Genomic DNA, 19,326 nt, shown 5'->3' on the forward strand with positions numbered 1-19,326 from the left:
CCCAACTCGGCTGCCCACACGCCGAGTACGCTGCTCTCCTCCAATCAGGAGCAAGTCCTACAGTTTATCAGTTGAACTGGAGGCAGCTGTGCGGAAGCTGTTTACTTCTCTCCCAACGCCATATTGTGGGAGAGCAGATGCATAGAATAAGTCTTAATTCGAGTAACAGTCTAGTCCGGATTGCTCCCCACAAATCCCCCTTTCTTTTTATTTTTTAGCGTTGATACGCGCCTGTCTTCGGTGTCCCGCGGCACACACTCTGCTCTACTTGCTAGAGTTGCCACAGGCTCTTACAAGTCCTATCAATCAGGAAAACCGAATCCGGGTCCTCTCTTCGCCATTGTGAGGAGGTTTTTAGGCGCTGATGCGTGCCTGTGTTCGGTGCCCTGCAGCGCATACTCTGCTCTGCTAGAACTGCCTGCAGGTGTTTACAAAACCTATCAGGCAAACCGAATCCAAGCCTTCTCATTGCCGTATTGTGGGGGAGACTTATTAGTGTTAGTTTGTGCCTATCTTCGGTGACCTGCAGCTCGTACTCTGGTCGAGCTTTGCTGGCGCTTACCGCCTTAAATCAGGCAGACCGAATCCAAGCCTCCTAATTATTGCATTGTGGGGAAGCTTTACTGATGTTAATTCGTGCCTGTCTTCGGTGACCTGCGGCTAGCCGCCCAGGTGCTCATCGCCTCACTAATCGGGCAGACCGAATCCAAGCCTTCTAATTGGCATGTTGAGGGGAGGCCTTATTTTTCTCTATTTCTCTATCTCCGGGCATTCCTACCTCTCCCATTTCACTTCTATCTTCCAGCATTCCCATTTCTCTTTTACTTCACTTCCAAACTTCTGTTTCTCTTATCCCCGCAGCTTCCCGGCACCTCGCCCCGCCGGCGGGTTCCCGGCTCTGCGCCGCTTCAGCCCGCGCGCCTCTCTCATCTGCGCAGCTTCCCGGCTTTGCGCGGCTCGGCTTTGCGCGCTCCGCGGTCTCCACGCTTAACCCTTTCGCGTCTGAACCACGGCCTACGCCAGCGTTCCCTATCTATTCACGCCCCGTGCTCTCTCTGCACGCGGCGGCTTCCGCGAGTAACACAGCGTAGCTTGCGTGTCCGCCACTAGCATTCAATCTAAGTTCCCCGGGCTAGCCTGGCGAATTCAACCCAGCGTACGTCTCCGCCCCACGGTTTGGCTTCCCGTCCTTTGCTCCCCGGGCTAATCAGACGGATCCCAACCTGGCTCACGTTTCAGCTTCTGGTTTCAACTTTTCGCCCCCCATTCCCGGGCTAACTTGAGAACCCCAAAGTGGCTTCCGTTTCCGCCTTGGCCTGCCCCCTGCGGCTTCAATTTCCCTAACATTTTTCTCTACCCGGTATGTTTCCCCAAGCTTTCCTCCAACAATACTCCTCCCTCATTTCTCCTGGCCTCTCCCCACAGTCCGCGTCCGAGTCTGTTTGTTCTAGCTTTCACTTTCGCTTTCGACCTTAGAGATTTCTCCCAGCTTCCCCCCGTAGTCCGTATCCGAATCTATGCCTAGGCTTTCAATAGCTTCTTCCGGCTCCTTTTTCGTCCGGCTTTTCCCTAGGCTGTTTGCTAGTCTCTCCGATATTTTCCCTAGACTGTTTGCTAGTTTCTCTCTCCGATATTTTCCCTAGTTCTTCCCGTTTCTTCCCGTTTCTTCCCTCCTAAGTTTCATATCCGTCCTAAGTTTCCTATCCGTGCTAGGTTTCCTATCCGAGTCAGGTTTCCTATCCGAGTCACGGCACCATTATGTCGCTCCCCCTCTTCGTGGAGGAGCAACACAGGACCCTGCGCTGTTCTTTCGTCTGCTCGGCCCTCCCCGGGTTTGCTGCTGGTTCTTCCCGGGTTGGCTACTATCCCTTCCACCTCCGTGGAAGGGCAGTTCCCCCTGGCCGCATTCCCCACTTCCGCAGGGGAGCGGCACACCGCCGGCCGGCTCTTTCGGGGGCTGCACGGGTTCCCTTAGATGTTCCCCATAGATGTTCCTGGTGCATGCCGTCTCTCTCCTCCTTTATAGTCCTTCTCCGCCAATCCCAACTCGGCTGCCCACACGCCGAGTACGCTGCTCTCCTCCAATCAGGAGCAAGTCCTACAGTTTATCAGTTGAACTGGAGGCAGCTGTGCGGAAGCTGTTTACTTCTCTCCCAACGCCATATTGTGGGAGAGCAGATGCATAGAATAAGTCTTAATTCGAGTAACAGTCTAGTCCGGATTGCTCCCCACAATCTGGAGATGACCTAAAGTATGCAGGAGGCCCAGCGAGGATTATGTGAAATACTGCACCGTTTTATAGGAGGGACTTGAATGGGGATTTTGGTACCCATGGGTCCCGGAACCAGTGAGCCTCAGGCAGATACTAAGGGACAAATGTGTCGTGTTATGTAGTAGTCAGTGGTCGGGCTTCGGACACAGACCTGGGATGGAGTCCCTGCTGCCCCTGAACAACAGACCGTGAGCTGCTGATTTTAACCTTGATAGACTGACTGGTTCAGGGTTACAATGGAGTAGGGAAAGGAATGTGGCACAAATGACTAAGGAGCAGGTGGATGGTCCCAGCTGCGCCCTGTAGCTGAGGTGCGGGAGAAAGCACAGTGCCAGGTGAATGGCCTAGACGGCTCTGGCCGTTCTGCTTACTGAGGAGCTTCTCAAACCTCAGCCTGCATCCAGTTCACCAGAAGGGCCTACTGGAGGCAAAGTCCGACCTACTCCTTCCGCTTGTCCTCCCTGCAAACGTGGACCTGTCACCTGAACCAGCAGGCGGTTACGCAGTGGGGCCTTCGCTCGCTCATCCCCGACAGACCTTGTTTGGCCTGGGCTGTGGTTTTGGCACTGACTGTGGGTAGAGGGACCAAATGTCCCGGAAGTAATTAAGAGGGGGGGATCCCCATACACTCTCTGTAAGCACATGAGGCCAAGCCACTTGACTGCCTGTTCTGGATGCACCCACCTTTCTCGGTGTCCCCCAGCGGGAGGGGCCGTAGGAGGGGACTGCTCAGCGCTCAGTCTGCCGGCCTCGTCCCGTCCCCCCAGGTGATCGGCATGCACTACTTCTCCCCCGTGGACAAGATGCAGCTGCTGGAGATCATCACCACCCAGAAGACCTCCAAGGACACCACTGCTTCCGCGGTGGCAGTGGGCCTCAAGCAGGGCAAGGTCATCGTGGTGGTCAAGGTGAGGGGCTGTGTGTCTGGCAGGCAACTCCAGGCCTGGCTGTGCTCATTCTGGGGCAAACACCCCCGCTCTCCTGGGTGCTTTCCCTCGGCTGTGTCCAGGATGGACAGTGCAATTGACTGCACCCCTGAGAGGAGGCAGGGGTGGGCAGTGTCAGGTGTGCGGAGCCTTGAAGATGACCAAGGAATGACAGGGTGCAGCAGGCCACCCCTGGGAGGGCCTCCCCGCTGTTTGGGGTTTGGGTTTTTGGTTTTTGAGATTTAAAAGGCAGAGTTAGAACTTCCATCTCCTAGTTCACTCTCCAAATGGCTGCAGCAGGAGGGGCTGTGCCAGGCCAGAGCCAGGCGCCAGGAGCTTCATCCGGGTCTCCCACATGGGTGCAGGGGCCCAAGCACTTGGGCCGTCTTCCGCCACTTTCCCAGGTGCTGGATTGGGAATGGAGCGTCAGGAACTCAAACCACTCCCACACGGGATGCTGGTGTCGCAGACCGCAGCCTAACCCCCTGCACCACAACACTGGCCTCCTCGGTTTAGTTTTAAGACTTCAGATTGAGATTTCTAAATCACCTTAAATTTTGAGATGACACCTGGGGCAGTGAGGCTGGTTTTGGATTCGGGAGCGGGGAGGAGGAGCGGCGATGGGCAGTAGCTCCCGTCCTCTCCCTTGCAGGATGGACCTGGCTTCTACACCACCAGGTGTCTCGCCCCCATGATGTCCGAAGTCATACGAATCCTCCAGGTAGGAGCGCCCTGCCGTGTGGGGGGATGAGGAACGCGCGTCCCTCTCACGCACCAGCCCCTGCCACTTCCTCGCCGCGTGGCAGTGGGAAGCCGGGGCTCACCCCACACTCAGCTTCCTCACTGCTCCACGAGCCAGAGGCCTCCCGCCACCCTCTGCCGGCTTCGCGGCTGGGCGTGGACCTTCCACAGCAGAGCCTGTGGGTCCACCGTGCTGCCTGTGCTGCTGCTGCGTGCCGCGTCTCCCGTGGCCGTCCAGGGCGTGCCCCGGCAGGCACTTACGCACACGCAGGTCCCGGGGCTCTGCCCATCTGCCGTGGGACCTCCCTACTGACATTAGACGTGTAGACAAAAAGGCAGTGCGTCATTTGGTCTGCTCTACCAATCTCTAAAGTGTGACAGATTCCAGGTTCAGACTTCCCACCCACGGCCCCAGACCTCTTTGTGCTGTCCGGGACGGTGACCTGGCCGCGCGGCACCCAGAAGGGAAGTGGGTTTCGCAAAGGTTGTGTCAGGATCTGCCCTGAGGGACTTGGTGGGGGCTCTGGGATGACCTTCCCCTGAGATCCCGCCTTCACTTCCTGTGCAGGAAGGAGTTGGCCCCAAGAAGCTGGATTCCTTGACCACAAGCTTCGGCTTTCCCGTGGGTGCTGCCACGCTGGCAGATGAAGTCGGCGTGGATGTGGCGAAACACGTGGCCGAAGACCTAGGCAAGGCCTTTGGGGAGCGGTTTGGAGGCGGGAGCCTGGAGCTGCTGCAGCAGATGGTGGCCAAGGGCTTCCTGGGTGAGTGAGCTCGGGGGACCTTCCAAGAGGTCTCCCGCCCCCCAGAGTCAGGGGGCGCATGGGGAGTCTGGCCATGGGGAATTTCACGTGAGTTCACAAGAACTATCTGGGTGGGGGACGGGTTATGCCCGAGGACGGATCTCACCGTGCTGTCTGGCCTCCTATGGGGAGACAGTGAAACCTCGTGGTGCCGTGCACACGGTGGAGGCACACAGACACGTGGCTTTCTCTGGGCAGAACAGCAACACCAGCGCTAGGCCCTGGCCCTCCTGGCTTGTCTGTGTGAACGTTAAAACTTGTCCAGTGGTCCTTCCTCCAGACACACGGGTCCCCACGCTCCATCCCTGCTCGCTCTTCTGACGGAGCCTGAATCGCTGCTGGAGTGAGCGACACACCCACGCCAGCTTCAGACCGGAGGCCGGCGCTGCATGGCCAAGCAGCAGAGACGAGAATTCTTGGACCAGGGCTCTGAGAAAATGGAGCAGTAACGCCGTCATTTCTTGTTTTTCAGGTCGCAAGTCTGGGAAAGGTTTTTACATCTATCAGGAGGGTTCAAAAGACAAGAATTTGAACTCTGACATGGACAGTATTCTGGCAGGTCTGAAGCTGCCCGCCAGGCCTGAGGTGTAAGTCCTGTTGAGTGGCTCGTGGCACGGAAGCAGCCACTTCTGGAGGTCCGGAGCGGCGCTGTCCCTGTCCCTGTCCCGGACTTTCACACCCCTGAAGGGAGTGTTCCCAGGCTGGCCCAGGGCTCTGCAAGCTGGGAGCCTCCCGTGGGCCCCCTGGCTCCAGCCTTCCCCCTGGGGGGTCCCCAGAGCAGTGGCAGGGCCCCTTCCCCGTGGAGACCTGTATTCTCACTTGTAAGCACTTGACATTGCTGAGGTCAAGAGAAAACTGATCTAGGGACTCCGTTCCATGTGAATCAGGGCAAGCGACGCTCCCCTTTGCCCAGCGGACAGGCGGGGCCCCCGGCCTGCACCTCTGTGCAGCACCCAGCACCCCCCTCACTTCCCACTGTGCACTGGCTCCTGCTTGCCCCCTCTCCCTCTCGCTCATCCGTCTTCCGGTTCACAGCTCCTCCGACGAGGACATCCAGTACCGCCTGGTGACGAGGTTTGTGAACGAGGCAGTCATGTGCCTGCAGGAAGGGATCCTGGCCACCCCCGCAGAGGGGGACATTGGTGCCGTCTTCGGGCTGGGCTTCCCACCTTGTCTTGGAGGTTGGTCCTGCGGGCTGGGAGGGGCTTGTGTCATCCTGGAGCCCGTGTTGTCTTCACCTTCAACTGGGTCGCCTTTCTCCATCCAGGGCCCTTCCGCTTTGTGGACCTGTACGGAGCTCAGAAGGTAGTAGACCGGCTGCGCAAGTACGAGGCTGCCTACGGCAAGCAGTTCACCCCGTGCCAGCTGCTCATCGACCATGCCAACAGCCCCGGCAAGAAGTTCTACCCATGAGCGGGCCCGCTGCCGGCAGGCTGCTTCCCCACGAGCACTGTAGCGTTAGCCCAGGACCAGGAGGACGCGCTGCGACGTGGGCTTGCTCTTATCAAAGTGCCTTCAGCTGTGACCACATCTCCTTCCTGCTGAAGTCTGACTGTGACGGAGTTTGTACTTCACGCTGGAAGGTGGGACCCACTGTGCCCCATTTGTAAGCCCCAGGGCCCGAAGTGGCTGCTGAGAGCCGTCTGGAGCCGTCTTTGCCGCCCATTCTCCCAGGAGGCCCATGGTAGCCAAGATGGCGGGGGCAGTTCTGCACCCAGCCAGACACGGGCTAACAATAAAGCCTGACAACCTAAGCCTGTCTGCTTGTTCCTTTTCCTTGTCGCTGCCCTCTGGTCCGAGCCCCTCCTTCTGGAAGCAAGCTGGAGGGAAGCCCTGTGCTGGGAGGGTTCTAGGCAGCTGTCATGCGAGAAGGGGACCTGCTGTGCCTGATTCAACACTGAAACCTGATCTTCACATCAGCTGGGCCAGCGTAGCCTGGGGAGGCGGCCCGGGGTAGCCAGAGCGCAGAAGTGGAAGCGGCTGGCGCACCAGGATGCTGAACGAGTACCCACTGTGTTCCTCGGGGTGCTGTTTGCACTGCCCCGGAGGTGGAAGGTGGACGATGCCCTCGCAGGGAGGGAGGCAGCGCGGGCAGTGACGCAGTCCACGCCACCTGCGCTCTGCTGTGGCCTCCCCCCACCCGTGTGGAAAGTTCCTGCTCGTGTTCTGGCAGAACAGTGCGCCGGCTGGGTAAACAGCACTGGAGCTCCCGGCCGGGCCTGGCAGAGGGACCCACACTGAGTACTGGGTGTGTGCGGAATCCTAATTCAGCGCCCTTCACGGTTAGCACAGTTCTTCGTGTTGCCCTGGGCCCAGCAGACAGGGAGCTTAGTGTGGGCTCCACCGAGCACTGCCGGTGACTAGGAAGCCAGTCATTGCCGAGTTGAGGTTTTTGGATGAGTAAAAGGCAGAGAACTGATCTTCAACACCAAGGCCATTAACAGGCTTCTACCTCCGAGGGTCTGGCCCTGGTGGGTGGCACTGAACTTTGACATCTGGGTCTTTGCATTCAGTGATACCAGGTAGGTGGGACTCACTGTGACACATCAGTGGGAGTTGGAAGGTTCCTCCAGGGCAGAGGGAATGAAGTCTGCTTCCCGCTGCCTCCAGGAACGTGAATGAGCCCTGTGCCCACCCACGTGACTCCCAAGTCCTCGGCTTCAGAACACATATGCAGTGCCCATTGAGCCCCACGGCCCTCAGCAAGCAAGCAGCTGACCCCCAGAACGGCACCTGCACCCTCCGTCAGCAGGCTGGCATTTATTTGACTAGTCCTTGAGGATTCATTGAACAGTCTGCAAGAAAACCAGCTCCCATGCCCCATCTCCCTTCACCACCGCCTGCATGGGGCATGGGCACCTGCGTGGCTTAAAACTGAAGGAAATAAATATCTAGGAAGACTAGGGAGGCCCGAGGAGGAGGCAGGGAGCTCTGGGCCCTGGCGCTCGGCACGAGCAGCAGCTGGTGTGTGCACGGTGTGGGGCTTGTGCACAGGGAGCAGCGCTGGGTGCCAAGCAGGTCACCATGCCTGCGATTCAAGGGCACAATGACCCGCCCCAATGCGTGCGACCCAGTACAGGACTGAGCTCCAGAGGAGGAGGGGAGAGGCAGGGTTCACCCAAGCCACCGAACTTCCTGTCCCAACCATACCCTGCTGTGCCAGTGCCAGAAAACCAGGGGAGTCAAACAACAGCGGGCAGGAGACCAGTACGAGTGGGGGCGACTGGCCACCTGTCAGTTCTAGACTTGAAATGGACCTGCTCTTGCTGGGGCAGTCTCTGGAGACAGGGATGGGCGGAGGGGTGCAGTGAGGTCTGTGCAGAATCCGGGGAGCTACAGAGGTCTCCCTGGCTAGACAGGCCTGCGCCAGAGCTGTGCTCTTCCAGAGCTGTCCCATCGCAGAGCCAGAACCAGAGGTGGAGGCTCCCGGCACCATGGCACAGGCTTGGACTTAAGTCACCTGCACTCAGGCCCAGGCACTTAAATCGAGGCAGGGCTGCAGGGCATGGGGAGGGTCCCAGAGAGACAGAAATCAGCAGCCCTGACTCGGGGGCACTTTTAGACCAGATGCCATCAGAGCACAAGGGAGAGAGGGCACTTGGGGGATTTGTGCTTAACCTAATGCACGGTCCTCCTCCCTGTCTAACCCGAACCTATGGTGCTAGAGAAGTGCAAGGCCGCGGAGGAGGCCTGTGTGGGCGTGGGAAGGGGAGCCCCTGTGGGCATCAGAGCCAATGCCCAGCGCTTCCCGTCCCCTGCCCACGTATTCTGCACACTCGAGGCAGGGAGGCCCCTGGGTCACGCAGTCTTGGCACAGGCGCGCCCAGGCTGTGCGGCCACGGCGGCCGGTTCAGATCTTGGGCCGCCAGCCCTTGATGAACTGCATGACCTTCTTGACCTGCAGCTTGGTGAGGTGGAAGTCGTCCGCCAGGATGTCCTCGCTGAGCTGCACAAAGATGCTCCCATCAATGCGCTCCCGGGCGAAGAAGCTCACCACGTCCTCCGAGAGCCCGATGAACCGCAGGCTGCGAGACACCTCCTCCAGGGAGAGCGCGGACAGGTCGGCGGGGGGCTGCCACGAGGAGGCGTCCCGGCTTCCCAAGGCCACGGCTCCATCCCGGGGACTGCCCGGGCGCCCTTGGCCGAGAAAGAGCCGGGCTCCCCCTGCCTCGGGCCCCGGCAGAGTAGTGGCAGGTGACAGCGGGGTGGGGGCCTGCCGCAGCACCAACCCTTCAGGCTCGAAGGCCTTGAGGGCGCCGAGTGGTGAGAGGCAGGGTCCAGGCCCGGGAGCCCCCGCTGCCCGGGGCTCCGCACAGCGCAGCAGCTCGGGCTCTGGAGAACTGCCCTGCCCCAGCTCAAAGGGATCCACAGGCTCCAGGGGGGGCTCCTGCCACTCAGAGGAGGAGGAGGAGGTGGGGCAGGAGGGGGGCGGAGCAGCTGCATAGGCCTGGCCTGGGGAGACTGGGCCTGGAGAATAGGCAGTGCTGGAGGTAGCCAGGGGGCCCAAGGAGGTGGTGGGCGGCCCGGAAGAGGCGGCCGCTGAAGGGCCCGAGGGGTAGGGAGGACCCGAGAATGGGTTGAGAGCTCCAAACGGAGCAAAGCGTTTCTGGGGATGAGCGGGCTTGAAGAGAGGCGGGCAGCCATGGAAGCTCTTGCCGGTGGCATCCGCCCCCAAGAGGGAGGCAGCTCGGCTGCTCAGCGGCTCCGCTGGGGTCCGGGAGGCCTGGCTGGGCTGTGTGGTGGAGGGCAGGGGCCCTGGGGGCGGGCGGCTAGAGGTCTCGCCCACCTTGCAGTCTCCCCAGGTGCACGGGTAGCAATACAGGGAGTAGGCGTCCGGCGACGGAGAGCCACTGCCACTGCGGGAACCCGCCCTGTGGGCACAGACAGGCCCACACAGGCCTGTGTCAGTCCCAGGGGCGCTCACCCACCCACCCCCCGTTCCTTCCTGCCAGCTTCCCCAACCCAGGTCAAAAAAAAAACAGAGAAAACTAAATGTTTGCAAACAGCAAGGGACAGGCTCTCCACAGCAGACTCCCAGCCTGGAGGGAACCAGGGCAGCACTCCCTGCGTCCCATTTAAGAAAGCAAGCGGCTGAGGTGGGACAGTGCGGAGTGGCCCTGGGCTGCACTGCCCTCGGACCCTCCCAGGCCCGAAGCCCAGCTCGTCCTGAGCCCTGGCCCCACCCCACCGCATCCTGCCGTGCCTCGGTCCCCCTCGGGAGAACCAGGGTGGAGAGAGGAAGGGACTCACCCATCCTGGACGCCAGCAGAGTAGAAGGAGAGGCTGGAGCTGGGTGAATGGCTGGGCTGCAGCTTGGGGAAGCGAGGGGGCACCGGGGGGCTGCCCGAGAGGTGGCCGCTGCCGCTGCCACCGCGGGGAGGCACAGGTGGGGCATTGAGCAGGCGGCACTCCTCCTTCACCTGCAAGCAGAGGGCCGTGACCTTGGCCCGGTCCCAAGCAGCTGGGCACAGCAGGTGTCGGGGGCTGACTCTGTGCCCCACTTTGCCAAGAGCTGCTTTGCCCTTCCCCAAATGCCCTAGCCTCTTGGGCCTATTTCCCCCACAACACACAGGGCCTCCTGTTGCCTTGGAAACCCATCCCACACCGGGAGAAATGTGGAAGCAATCAGGGGCAGTGGGAAGTGCCCCCCCCAGAACTGGGAATAAAAGGGGAGTGGGAGGGAGGCCTGTGAAGTCCCCCTAGGCGAGCACCCCGGTGTGGCCGCTGGGAGCGGGACAGGCGACCCCTGCACTCCGCGGGCAGATGTGTTCGGGAGAGTCTGGTTAGCCAGGTTTCCTTAGTGTAGAACTTGCACAGCTCCGTGCTCTGGGACTCCCAAGGGAGGGAGAGTCTGGCACGTGTCATGGCCAAGGACTCCTGCTCCGTAAAACCTCTGCGTCACAGGTTCTAGGCTCATCCTGCCTCCTGCAGGGCCAAGGACCCAGCGGCACCTTTGCGCCCACACCGCCCCAGGCCACCACGTGGGGGTCGCCGCACTTTCACCCTCTCCTCCCCTGGCTGGAAACTCACCGCCTCGGACTTGGGAGGCACAGGCGGCGGCGTCTCGAGCTCCCGACGCGGCTGCCCGGAGGCTCCGAAGGAGATGAGGTCGGGCCCGGGCGGCGCCTGGTGCGCCCACAGCTCCTCGTAGGGGATCTCGGCGGGCGCCGCGGTGGGCTCGGGCGCAGGCGCGGGCGCGCCAGCCCAGTCCGGGCTCACGTACTCCTGGTCCCCATCGCCGGCGGGCGCGGGCGGACCGGGGACGCGAGCGGGCAGAGACGTGCGCGGGGGCGCGGGCAGGCAGAGGCGCGCGCGGCGCGGGCTGGCGCAGTCGTCGGCGAGCTCGGCGGGCGCCTCGCGCACGGCCGTGGAGTACTCGTCCGGGTCGAAGCGCTCGCGGCAGTAGGAGGCGCTGTCGCGCACCAGGCGCTCGACGCGCGGGTCCCCCGCCAGCAGGCCCTGCGGCAGCGCGAAGCGCGGCGTGTCGGTCAGCAGCAGGAAGTGCAGCGGCGCCGGGCCTTCGCGGCGCAGCGCCAGCCCCAGCACCACGGTCTTGGAGATGATGCTGACCAGCTTGTAGCAGTGGCCCTCGCGCACCGGGTGAAGGTCGTAGGGGTTGCGCGGCGGCCGGCTGGGCACCAGCACGTTCACCGGCAGCCGCACGCGCTCGATAATGGCGCGCACCGTGTGCTCGCCCTCCTGCATCTGCAGCTCCAGGGGGCTGCGCGTGCTGAAACGGCCCTGGCACTGGAAGGGCAGGCTCAGGCTCTCGTTGGTGCGATGGTTCATGCAGATGAGGCAGGGCATCTTGCCTTTGATGGGCCGTGTCCCCGCGCCACCACCACCGCTGCTGCCCACGCCCGCCAGCGCCCCGGCCCGGCCCAGCCTGCGCAGGAGCGTGGTGAAGCGCGAGCGCTCCTTGGTGCTCTTGGCGCACAGAATCTCCGCCTGGCCCATGAGGGTGAGCTCGTCGCCCGCGTGCAGCGTGAAGTTGTACACCTCGCTGTCCTCGCTGAACTCGCCAGACACCACCTGGGACCCCGGAGACAGGGTGGGGCCTCAGCCGAAGCCACGCGGCCGGCCCTGCGGGGCCATCTGCATGGAACGGGGCAGCAGCCGCGCTCCGTGGCCCTCCCAGGCTGAGACCACACCCCGAACACGTCGCTGCAGCTTAGGACACCCACGTGGCCTCCTGGGGCTGCCCCCGGCAGCTAATTGCGTGAGCTTTACCCTGTGGCCGGTGATGCTGCTCACCCCCCTAACAAGGCGACTCCAGAGCGGAGGAACTAACGGGAAAGAGGCGTTTGTAAACGGGGGCAGCCACTGGGGCAGCAGCTAGGGTGCCCTTGAAAGGCCCCCAGGTTGGGGCGTGACCCCTGGGCTCAGCACATCCGCCTGCTGCTCTGCCTTTCACCGGAAGTCCTGGGCCCTGAGCCCCCTGCGCCGGATTTTCAGGAGGTGGTTGATGGTCCCCGGAAGCCAGGTCGTAGCCCTCCCCCTCCTGGTCCCTTGCCCCTTAGGAAGGGGCAGTGTGGGGTCACAGTGCTGGGCATGGGAAAAGCTGACCTTGACGCTGAAGGTGATGGCTTCCATCACAAAGATGCGGTCCGGGAAGACGCTGGCCACCTCCTCCACGCTGCTGAAGTACCTCACTGGCTCACGCACATCCCGGGCCTGCTCCAGGAGCTTGAACTTGCCTGCCCGGGAAGGGGGAGCAGCACAGGCTGCTGGGAGCCACGCCTGCATCCTCACACCCCCACGGTCCCCCCTGCTCGCTGCTCTGATGTCAGCCGACCCCTCGGGAACTCAGGGCACAGGAGGCAGCTTTGCACAGCACGGGCACCCCAGCCTCAGTGAGGAGGTGAGCACAGATCCCCGGCGGCGAGCGCCCAGCCTGCACCCAGGGAGAGCTAGTGGTGTGCTGAGGCCAACAGAGGCCTGCCCAAAGAAACCCTGCGCCAACTGGCCCCACACTCCCAGGTGCAGAGCTGGCCTCTGCCCAGCCATCCATGGGGCCCGACGGCCTGGCTCCCGGCTTGTCCCCAGCCTGTCCTCTGCCTCTCTGGGTCCTTAAGGGCCAGAGGTCCTTGGTCCCTGCCTGGTTCTGGCGTCCTGGGCATCTGCTCTGGGCTGCTGGTCCATGGCGACTCAACGGGCAGGCAGAACAGAGGCCCCGGGAAAGCTGCCCTGAGCCCAGAGCTCTACCCTGGTCCAACATCCCATCCACTGTCCCAGAGTGAGGCCACTTCCCGCAGAGGAGGGAGGCCTGCCCAAGCAGCAGACGTGGACTTCAATGAAGTGGTCCCAGTGCATGCTGGGACATCCCCGTCTGCATGAAACTGGCTCCCCTCGTGGCTGTACCTTTTGTGTGCCCACCTACAAGCGCACCAAGAGGCTGGGACCGCCCAGGCATCAGAGGGACAGCCTCTGCACCGGCCTGCCCCATGTAGGAGGCAGAGAGGGAGGTGGAGCAGACAGCAAGGGGCTGCAAAAGGGCGGGGCATGCTGTGCCAAGGCGCAGGACTTCACGCCTTTGGAAGGGGCGTTTCCAGCGAGGAAATCCCATGATCCAGGCTGAACTCTAGGAGGGTAACAGAGGCCAGCGGACAAATCATCCAGCCCCAGGTCCCAGGGAGGAGCCTAACAGGAGCAGACCGCCAGGTACTTGGAGTCAGGGAGACGCCTCAGACCCGGGGGACTGAGTGAGGGCAGGTGTGAAGGGAGGAAGGAGGGGGCTGTCCTTCGGCCCCCAGCCTCGTCCCACGTGGCGATGCAGAGCCGTCAGGCAAAGATCCAAACCCAAAAAGAGCACGTTGTGGGGCCGGGAAAACCTGCAACCCTGCAACCCTGCGGTGGCCGGGGGAGGGGGACAGGCTCCAAGGTGCTCCTGGGGCAGGAAGAGGAAGAGCAGAGGCTGTTAACCCTTCTGCTCCCTGAGACACACACACACACACACACACACGGGTGTCTGGAGCCCTGCAGTGCAGCCAGAGAGCCAGATGGAGATGCCCTCATGCAGCTGTGAAGAGCAGAGAGCCAAGGGCAGAGCCTGAGGCACCAACATCTAGGAGTGGGACCAGAAAGGACAAACCAAGACAGACCAGGGAAGAACAGGCGCCGGTCCTGCCGTCACCAGCCTGGGACCCTCCTGGGATGAGGCCACGGTCCTAGCAGGCGGCAGGGGTAAAACCGGAGGGATCCAGGCAAGGAGCAGGGGTCTGGGAGTGAAGAAGCAGGCCCCGCAGGTCTGCCGCCATCTGACCGGGAGTAGCCCTCCCCCCGCCCCGCCGGGGTCCACACACAGCACTCCGGCTGTAAGCAGCCAGGCAGTGCGAAGTGGCCGCTGCCCCCCACCCCCGCCCCTGTGGGGAGATTTGGAGCCAAGTCAGGGCTGGAGCCGGGGGGAGGATGTGGCAGGCAGGATCGATGTAACCATGGCACCCAGCACCACCCCCTCAGCCACAGCCCGGAGCCCAGCAGTGGCCATTACTGCTGGGAGGAAGGAAGGGAGACCTCCCGGGACAGACGCTCCGGCCACGGCCAGCCGCTTCCTCCCCCTACGGCTTCCTCTCCTGCCTCCCGCTAGGTGGGACCCCTGGGCTGTCCCCTGTGTCTCCAGGGACCTACCCTACCCTGGCCAGCCCCTTCTCCCAGTCCTCGCCCCCTCCCCCAGGACACAGTCATGTTCCCCTGGTCCCCCTTCCAGCCTGAAGCACTTTGCCTGCTGGAGCAAGGTCTGGTGTCCCCCCCCCCACCTGGTGTCTGTCCCGCAGCTGGGGTGACAGCACAGGCTTTGGAGTCCAACAGCTGGTTAGCTGTGTGACCTCAGGCAAATTACTGGCTGTCTGGGAGAAGCAGGTGTCCCTGACTCCTGGAGAGATGGGCCTAGGCCGGAGTCACCAGGCAGCGCCCCCAGCCCCTCCCCTCCCCCCCTTGCTCTCTCCTCAGTCCACAGCCGGCTCCCCTGCCGGCCCAGGGCCATTATTAATTCATTAAGAGGAATCGTTACACTCAGAGACTCCCCTTAACCCACCAGCCCCTCCCCCACCCAGGGCTCTACCTTCCCGCCCCCCCACCAGGAGGAGAAAGTTAAGGCCTGGGCCGTGACACCCCACAGGCCTGCAGTCACCCCACTGCTGCAACTCGACACAGACAGTGATGAGGAAAGCAGCTGGTTAGGGGTCCCTGGGGCGGGGTCCCCCAGAGATTCTGTGCCTTGGTTTCCCAGTTTTAATGACACAGTGGAGGTGGATGCCTGCGGTCACATTTCCACGGGGGCTTTTGCCAACGTGTGCTTCTTTTTTGTTTTTGTTTGTTTGTTTGTTTTTGGTTTTTTTGTTTTTGTTTTTGACAGGCAGAGTGGACAGTGAGAGAGTGAGAGAGTGAGAGTGAGAGAGAGAGAGAGAGAAAGGTCTTCCTTTTGCTGTTGGTTCACCCTCCAATGACCGCCGCGGCCGGCGCGCTGCGGCCAACACATCGGGCTGATCCGAAGCCAGGAGCCAGGTACTTCTCCTGGTCTCCCATGGGGTGCAGGGCCCAAGCACTTGGGCCATCCTCCACTGCACTCCCTGGCCACAGCAGAGAGCTGGCCTGGAAGAGGGGCATCCGGGACAGAATCCGGCGCCCCGATCAGGACTAGAACCCGGTTTGCCGGCGCCGCAAGGCGGAGGATTAGCCTAGTGAGCCGCGGCGCCGGCCCAACGTGTGCTTTTCTTAGCCCCAGGAAGACGGTCGGGGGTGCCTCCCTGAGCACGCTCCTCTGGCCAGGCCACTCCTAGTCTAAGCAGCCCCCAAGGGCTGCAGGACCACCACAGACCCAGGGACACTGGAGAGCTGCCCCCTCTCTGATGGTGCATAGGACTGTAGGGGTGCCCACTTCCTGGGGCCATGGTAAAGAGCAGAGGTTTGGTGGGGGGCCCAGCCTGTCCCACTGGCTCGGGGAGACCTGGGGAGACCAAGAGCCACAAGGGGCCCAGTCCTCGCTAGGGGCACAGGCAGTGCGCCACCTGGTGGCCGACCCAGAACTGGAGCTCCCAGAGCCTGTTTTCCTGTGAGCTACAAGGATTTGACTTCTCCCAGGGCTGCTATGAGGACGACCAGACGCGAAGGCTCAGCCCAGTGTCTGAACCCAGTCGCTGTGGGGTCCTGGGCTTACATAGGGGCGCTCTGCCATGGCTGCCTCGCAGGGTCAACAGCCTTGCAGTTCCGGCATGGTGCAGCAGGGGGCATACCTTCGCTCTTGGGGAGCAGGAGCCTTCACACCTACACCATATATACAACAGGCCAGCAGACTCTTTCAAAGTCTAAGATTTTAACGTTCACTTATCAAGTCACCCAATGAAAACAGTGAGCTTGACACAAAAATTGTGGGGGCCAGGAATCGAGCCCCTGTGCCATGAGCACCCCTGCTTCCGTGGGCTCCAGTGGTACCACCCTGCTGGACACTCTATGAAACTCTATGCAAAAAAGGACGCGGATGAGGCCGCGCCAGGCGCGCACTGAAGGTCTCTAACGAGGGGTGAGGTCTGACTGCTGGCGACTGGAGGGTGTGGATATTTTCTCATCCTTACTGTCAAATCTTTTCTGAGACAAACTGTGAATCAAACGTTTGTAAAACCGTGAGCCACCCCAGGGCTCCAGTGAGCAGCATGGGAATTGCTGGCCTCCTACCCAAAACCACCAGCCCCACCAACCATGCCCACGCTGCCCCCGCAGCTCCAGGGAAAGGGGGTCACCAGCCCCCCCCCCCCCCGCCACGGCTCCCACCTCCCACCTGGGTACTGCAGAGGGATGTCAATCTTGGGCCCGATGACATAGTGGCCCTCCTCCAGCGTGTGGGCTGTCACCGTGGTCCACTGGCGACAGGAGTGGATGAGCAGGACATCTCGCTCGCTGACGCCCTCCGCGTACTCCCCTGGGGGAGGAGGACAGGGAGAGGGAGGGTCAGGAGGGGCCTCCCCTCCACGACCCCTGGCCAGATCAGCAGTGCTCCAGGGACAGGCGGCTGCCAGCTGTGGCCTCAGGGCTGGCTCCTGGCGCCATCCCCACAGTCCCTCCCCTGTCCCCCCCCCCCCCCGCCCGCCAGACCCGGGCCCCTGGGGAGCAGGGTGTGGAGGGCTGGGGGGGCGGGGAAGGACTACGGAGCAGGGTGACAGAGGAGACCCTGGAGTGAGCTCAGGACGACAGCAGAATCCTCAGCTGTGGGTCACCAGGGCCAGGAGAGCGCAGGGCTCACAGGAGAAGCCCCTGACGCCCAAGCCCACCCCGGGGACGTGCCTCTCCCTCTCCCTCCAGCTGCTCTTCACCCTCCAGGTCACAGGGCCCACGGCTGCAGGGGGAGCCGGGTCTGGGGGGAGCTGCACTGGGACTGAGGTGTTGGGAGGGGCCGGGCTCCGGGGCTCCAAGCCCAGCCACGGTTTCCAGGAGAGCAGGAGGAACGGCGATTCCAGGAGGCCGAGGGGCGTCTCCTGGCTGCAGCGGTGGACGGCGGCGAGCAGTGACTCTTCCCAGACAGAACTTATCAAATTCCTGCCACCCAAGCAACTGGGAAATGGTTTCCTGCCCTGCCTGGGGGCTCCATGTCCTGTTTCTTCGTGGGGTGCAGGGAGGGGAGAGAGTTTGGCTCCCACTGTGTAGGGGGTGCAGGGTATGGCCAGAGCCTGCCCCTCACCTCCTGGGGCACAGGGAGCTCTCTTCTGTCTCGCAACCCCCTGCTACAGCCCTCCGCAGGGACAGGCTGCAGCCACACAGACACATGCATTAGCCATGGGTCTTGAGCAGAAACCCCCCAACCACAACAGCCGCCGACAGGGGCTGTCACCCAGGCCACAGGCGCCGAGTCCCCCCAATGCGGGGGTGCACGCGGTTCCCACGCGGCACTCATGTTCCCATGGTGGCGACGGCCACAGCCACGTCCTGCCATCCACAGACGGCTGGGCACAGGCATTCATTCAATCAGGAGTTTTTGTCCGGCAAGGATGCCCTCCCCCCACAGTAGCAGGCACAGCAGGGGTGCTCCCAGGTGCCCAGGGAGCCCCTGCGGAGGCTGCTGGGCACAAAGACCCCCCCCCCTCCAGGAGGTGGAGAGGCCAGGCCGGGGCGTGGGAAGTGGCTCATCCCACTCACAGGCAGGCAGCTTCAGGCTCACTCGCCGACCATGCTGCAGGACCCCCGCAGGATGACCAGACAGTCTGCGCCCACCGGCCCTGCGCCCGCATCCGCGCCCACCCTTGCTGCAGGGCTGGAGGAGGGGCTACGGGCCCCGGCGAGAGGCGAGGAGCCTGCGGCCCGCGGGCCCCATTAGCATTCAGGGAAGCGAGTGTGCCAACGCGGGCCAAACCCCTATTCTTCTCGCACACAAAACCCCCGGCCTGGCTGCCAGCCCCGTCTCCCTCCCCTCCCCCCAGCCAGCAGCCCCCCTCCCCCCAAACGGTTCCCTCGATCCCTGCGGCCTCCGGGCGTCCCCTCTCGGGCCCCACGCACGGTCCCATCTGCAGAGCGGTCCCTTGGAGAAGTGGGACGAGACGTAAGAGGGCCAGGGTCCCGGGGGGCGCGCCCGGCCGCCGCACCCGCTAGCTCCGGCCGCTCCGAAGGTGGCCTGCGCGCCTCCGGGCCCCGAGGGTGCTCCCTGGGACGCGAAGGCTGAGTGAGAGGAGGGTCCCGAAGTGGCCGAGTGTGGGGGGGCGGCAGAGCCCGAGGCCCCGAGGGGTGCGGGAGGATGGAGGTGAGAGGCGGAGACAAAGGGATGGAGGGGGCGCGGCCGAGGCGGGGGGCCCCAGCGCGGCGGGGAAGGGGTGCACCGACGGGGCGGGCGCGGGGCCCGGCTGCGCTGCGGGCTCCAGCTGCGCCGGGAACTCTGTTGCGAGCCCCGTCCGCGGTTTCTGACCCTGCGCTGGTCCGCTGGGCCCAGGAGGCGGACCCTGCGCTCCTGGGCCCCGGGTCTCCCCCCGGCGGCGCGCAGCGCCCGCGCGGGGAGCGGAGAGACAGCGACCGCCCGCTCCTCCCGGCTCCGCCTCAGCTGCCCCGGGATCCTCGGCTTCCCGGGGACCCAGGCCCTCCCTGCGCCCCGGTACCTGGCCCGAGGCAGGCAAGCGTGGGCAGGCGGCAGCGGCTGACGATGAGGTCCAGCGGGAAGGCGCCCATGCTCCAGCGCAGGCCGGCCAGCCCGGCCGCCAGCTTCTCCATGGCATGGGCGCGCCCGGGGCCGCCGTCCCGGGGCCCCGACGGCCAGTCCCGCGCGGCCGGGCTCCCGTGCCCGCCACCTCCCGGGGCCGCCGCGGCGCTCCCCCGAAGCCCGGCCGGGCGCGGCGTCACGTGCTCGGCCTCCCGCGGGCCCGGCGCCCGCCCCTCGCCCCACCCCCGCGGCGCCCGCCCGCGGCCGCGCCAGTCCCGCCCTGCCGGCCCGCGGCGCTCGCGAGCGCCCAGGTGACAGCCGGCGGCGCGGGTCCTGGGGCGCGGGCCTGCCGGGGCGGAGGGGCCCGGCCCGCTGTCCTCGTCGCGCCCGGGCGGGCCCCGGTGCGGCGGCCGCCTCTGGGACATTCACGATCCCATTCCGCCGAGGCCATGAAGCAATCAGGACTCGAAC

At 63.5% G+C, this 19,326-nt stretch overlaps 2 protein-coding genes across 3 annotated transcripts in view; one reads left to right on the plus strand and one right to left on the minus strand.

Annotated features, from left to right (window-relative positions):
• Positions 1-6,496, plus strand: part of HADHA (hydroxyacyl-CoA dehydrogenase trifunctional multienzyme complex subunit alpha) — a 51,783-nt gene extending 45,287 nt beyond the window's left edge. Inside the window, exons 15-20 of the mRNA XM_002709814.6 lie at positions 3,040-3,180; positions 3,851-3,919; positions 4,508-4,703; positions 5,215-5,329; positions 5,778-5,923; positions 6,010-6,496. Coding sequence (XP_002709860.1) covers positions 3,040-3,180; positions 3,851-3,919; positions 4,508-4,703; positions 5,215-5,329; positions 5,778-5,923; positions 6,010-6,155 — 813 coding nt within the window. The 3' untranslated portion in view covers positions 6,156-6,496. The remainder of the gene's footprint in view (positions 1-3,039; positions 3,181-3,850; positions 3,920-4,507; positions 4,704-5,214; positions 5,330-5,777; positions 5,924-6,009) is intronic.
• A 987-nt stretch (positions 6,497-7,483) lies between these two features.
• GAREM2 (GRB2 associated regulator of MAPK1 subtype 2) lies at positions 7,484-19,070 on the minus strand. 2 transcript variants are annotated; one of them, XM_089326704.1, is made up of 7 exons: positions 18,815-19,070; positions 16,516-16,656; positions 12,309-12,439; positions 10,773-11,774; positions 9,993-10,162; positions 9,529-9,613; positions 7,484-8,781 (listed from the first exon to the last, which is right to left on the minus strand). In XM_089326704.1, exons 1-7 carry the CDS (start codon positions 18,924-18,926, stop codon positions 8,593-8,595), a joined length of 1,830 nt encoding a protein of 609 aa, XP_089182830.1. In that variant the 5' UTR covers positions 18,927-19,070; the 3' UTR covers positions 7,484-8,592. The 2 variants fall into 2 exon arrangements, with proteins under 2 accessions (XP_089182830.1, XP_069925444.1); XM_070069343.2 differs by having other exon boundaries at positions 7,484-9,613.
• Between the last annotated feature and the right edge of the window lie 256 nt (positions 19,071-19,326).

Source organism: Oryctolagus cuniculus, chromosome 2 (genome assembly GCF_051225735.1).
Source record: "Oryctolagus cuniculus isolate XC-2025 breed Fujian yellow rabbit chromosome 2, ASM5122573v1, whole genome shotgun sequence".
NCBI classification, from domain to species: Eukaryota; Metazoa; Chordata; class Mammalia; order Lagomorpha; family Leporidae; genus Oryctolagus; species Oryctolagus cuniculus.

Bases quoted from the DNA above. Each gene is read 5' to 3' on its own strand.
- GAREM2 (XM_070069343.2), bottom strand. From the start codon at position 18,926: ATGGAGAAGCTGGCGGCCGGGCTGGCCGGCCTGCGCTGGAGCATGGGC. The intron at 11,775-12,308 runs GTCAGCTTTTCC...CCGGGGTCCCAG, and splicing joins CCATCACCTTCAGCGTCAAG to GTGGTGTCTGGCGAGTTCAG. The intron at 9,614-9,992 runs GTGAGTCCCTTC...CTGTGCCCACAG, and splicing joins TCTGCTGGCGTCCAGGATGG to GGCGGGTTCCCGCAGTGGCA.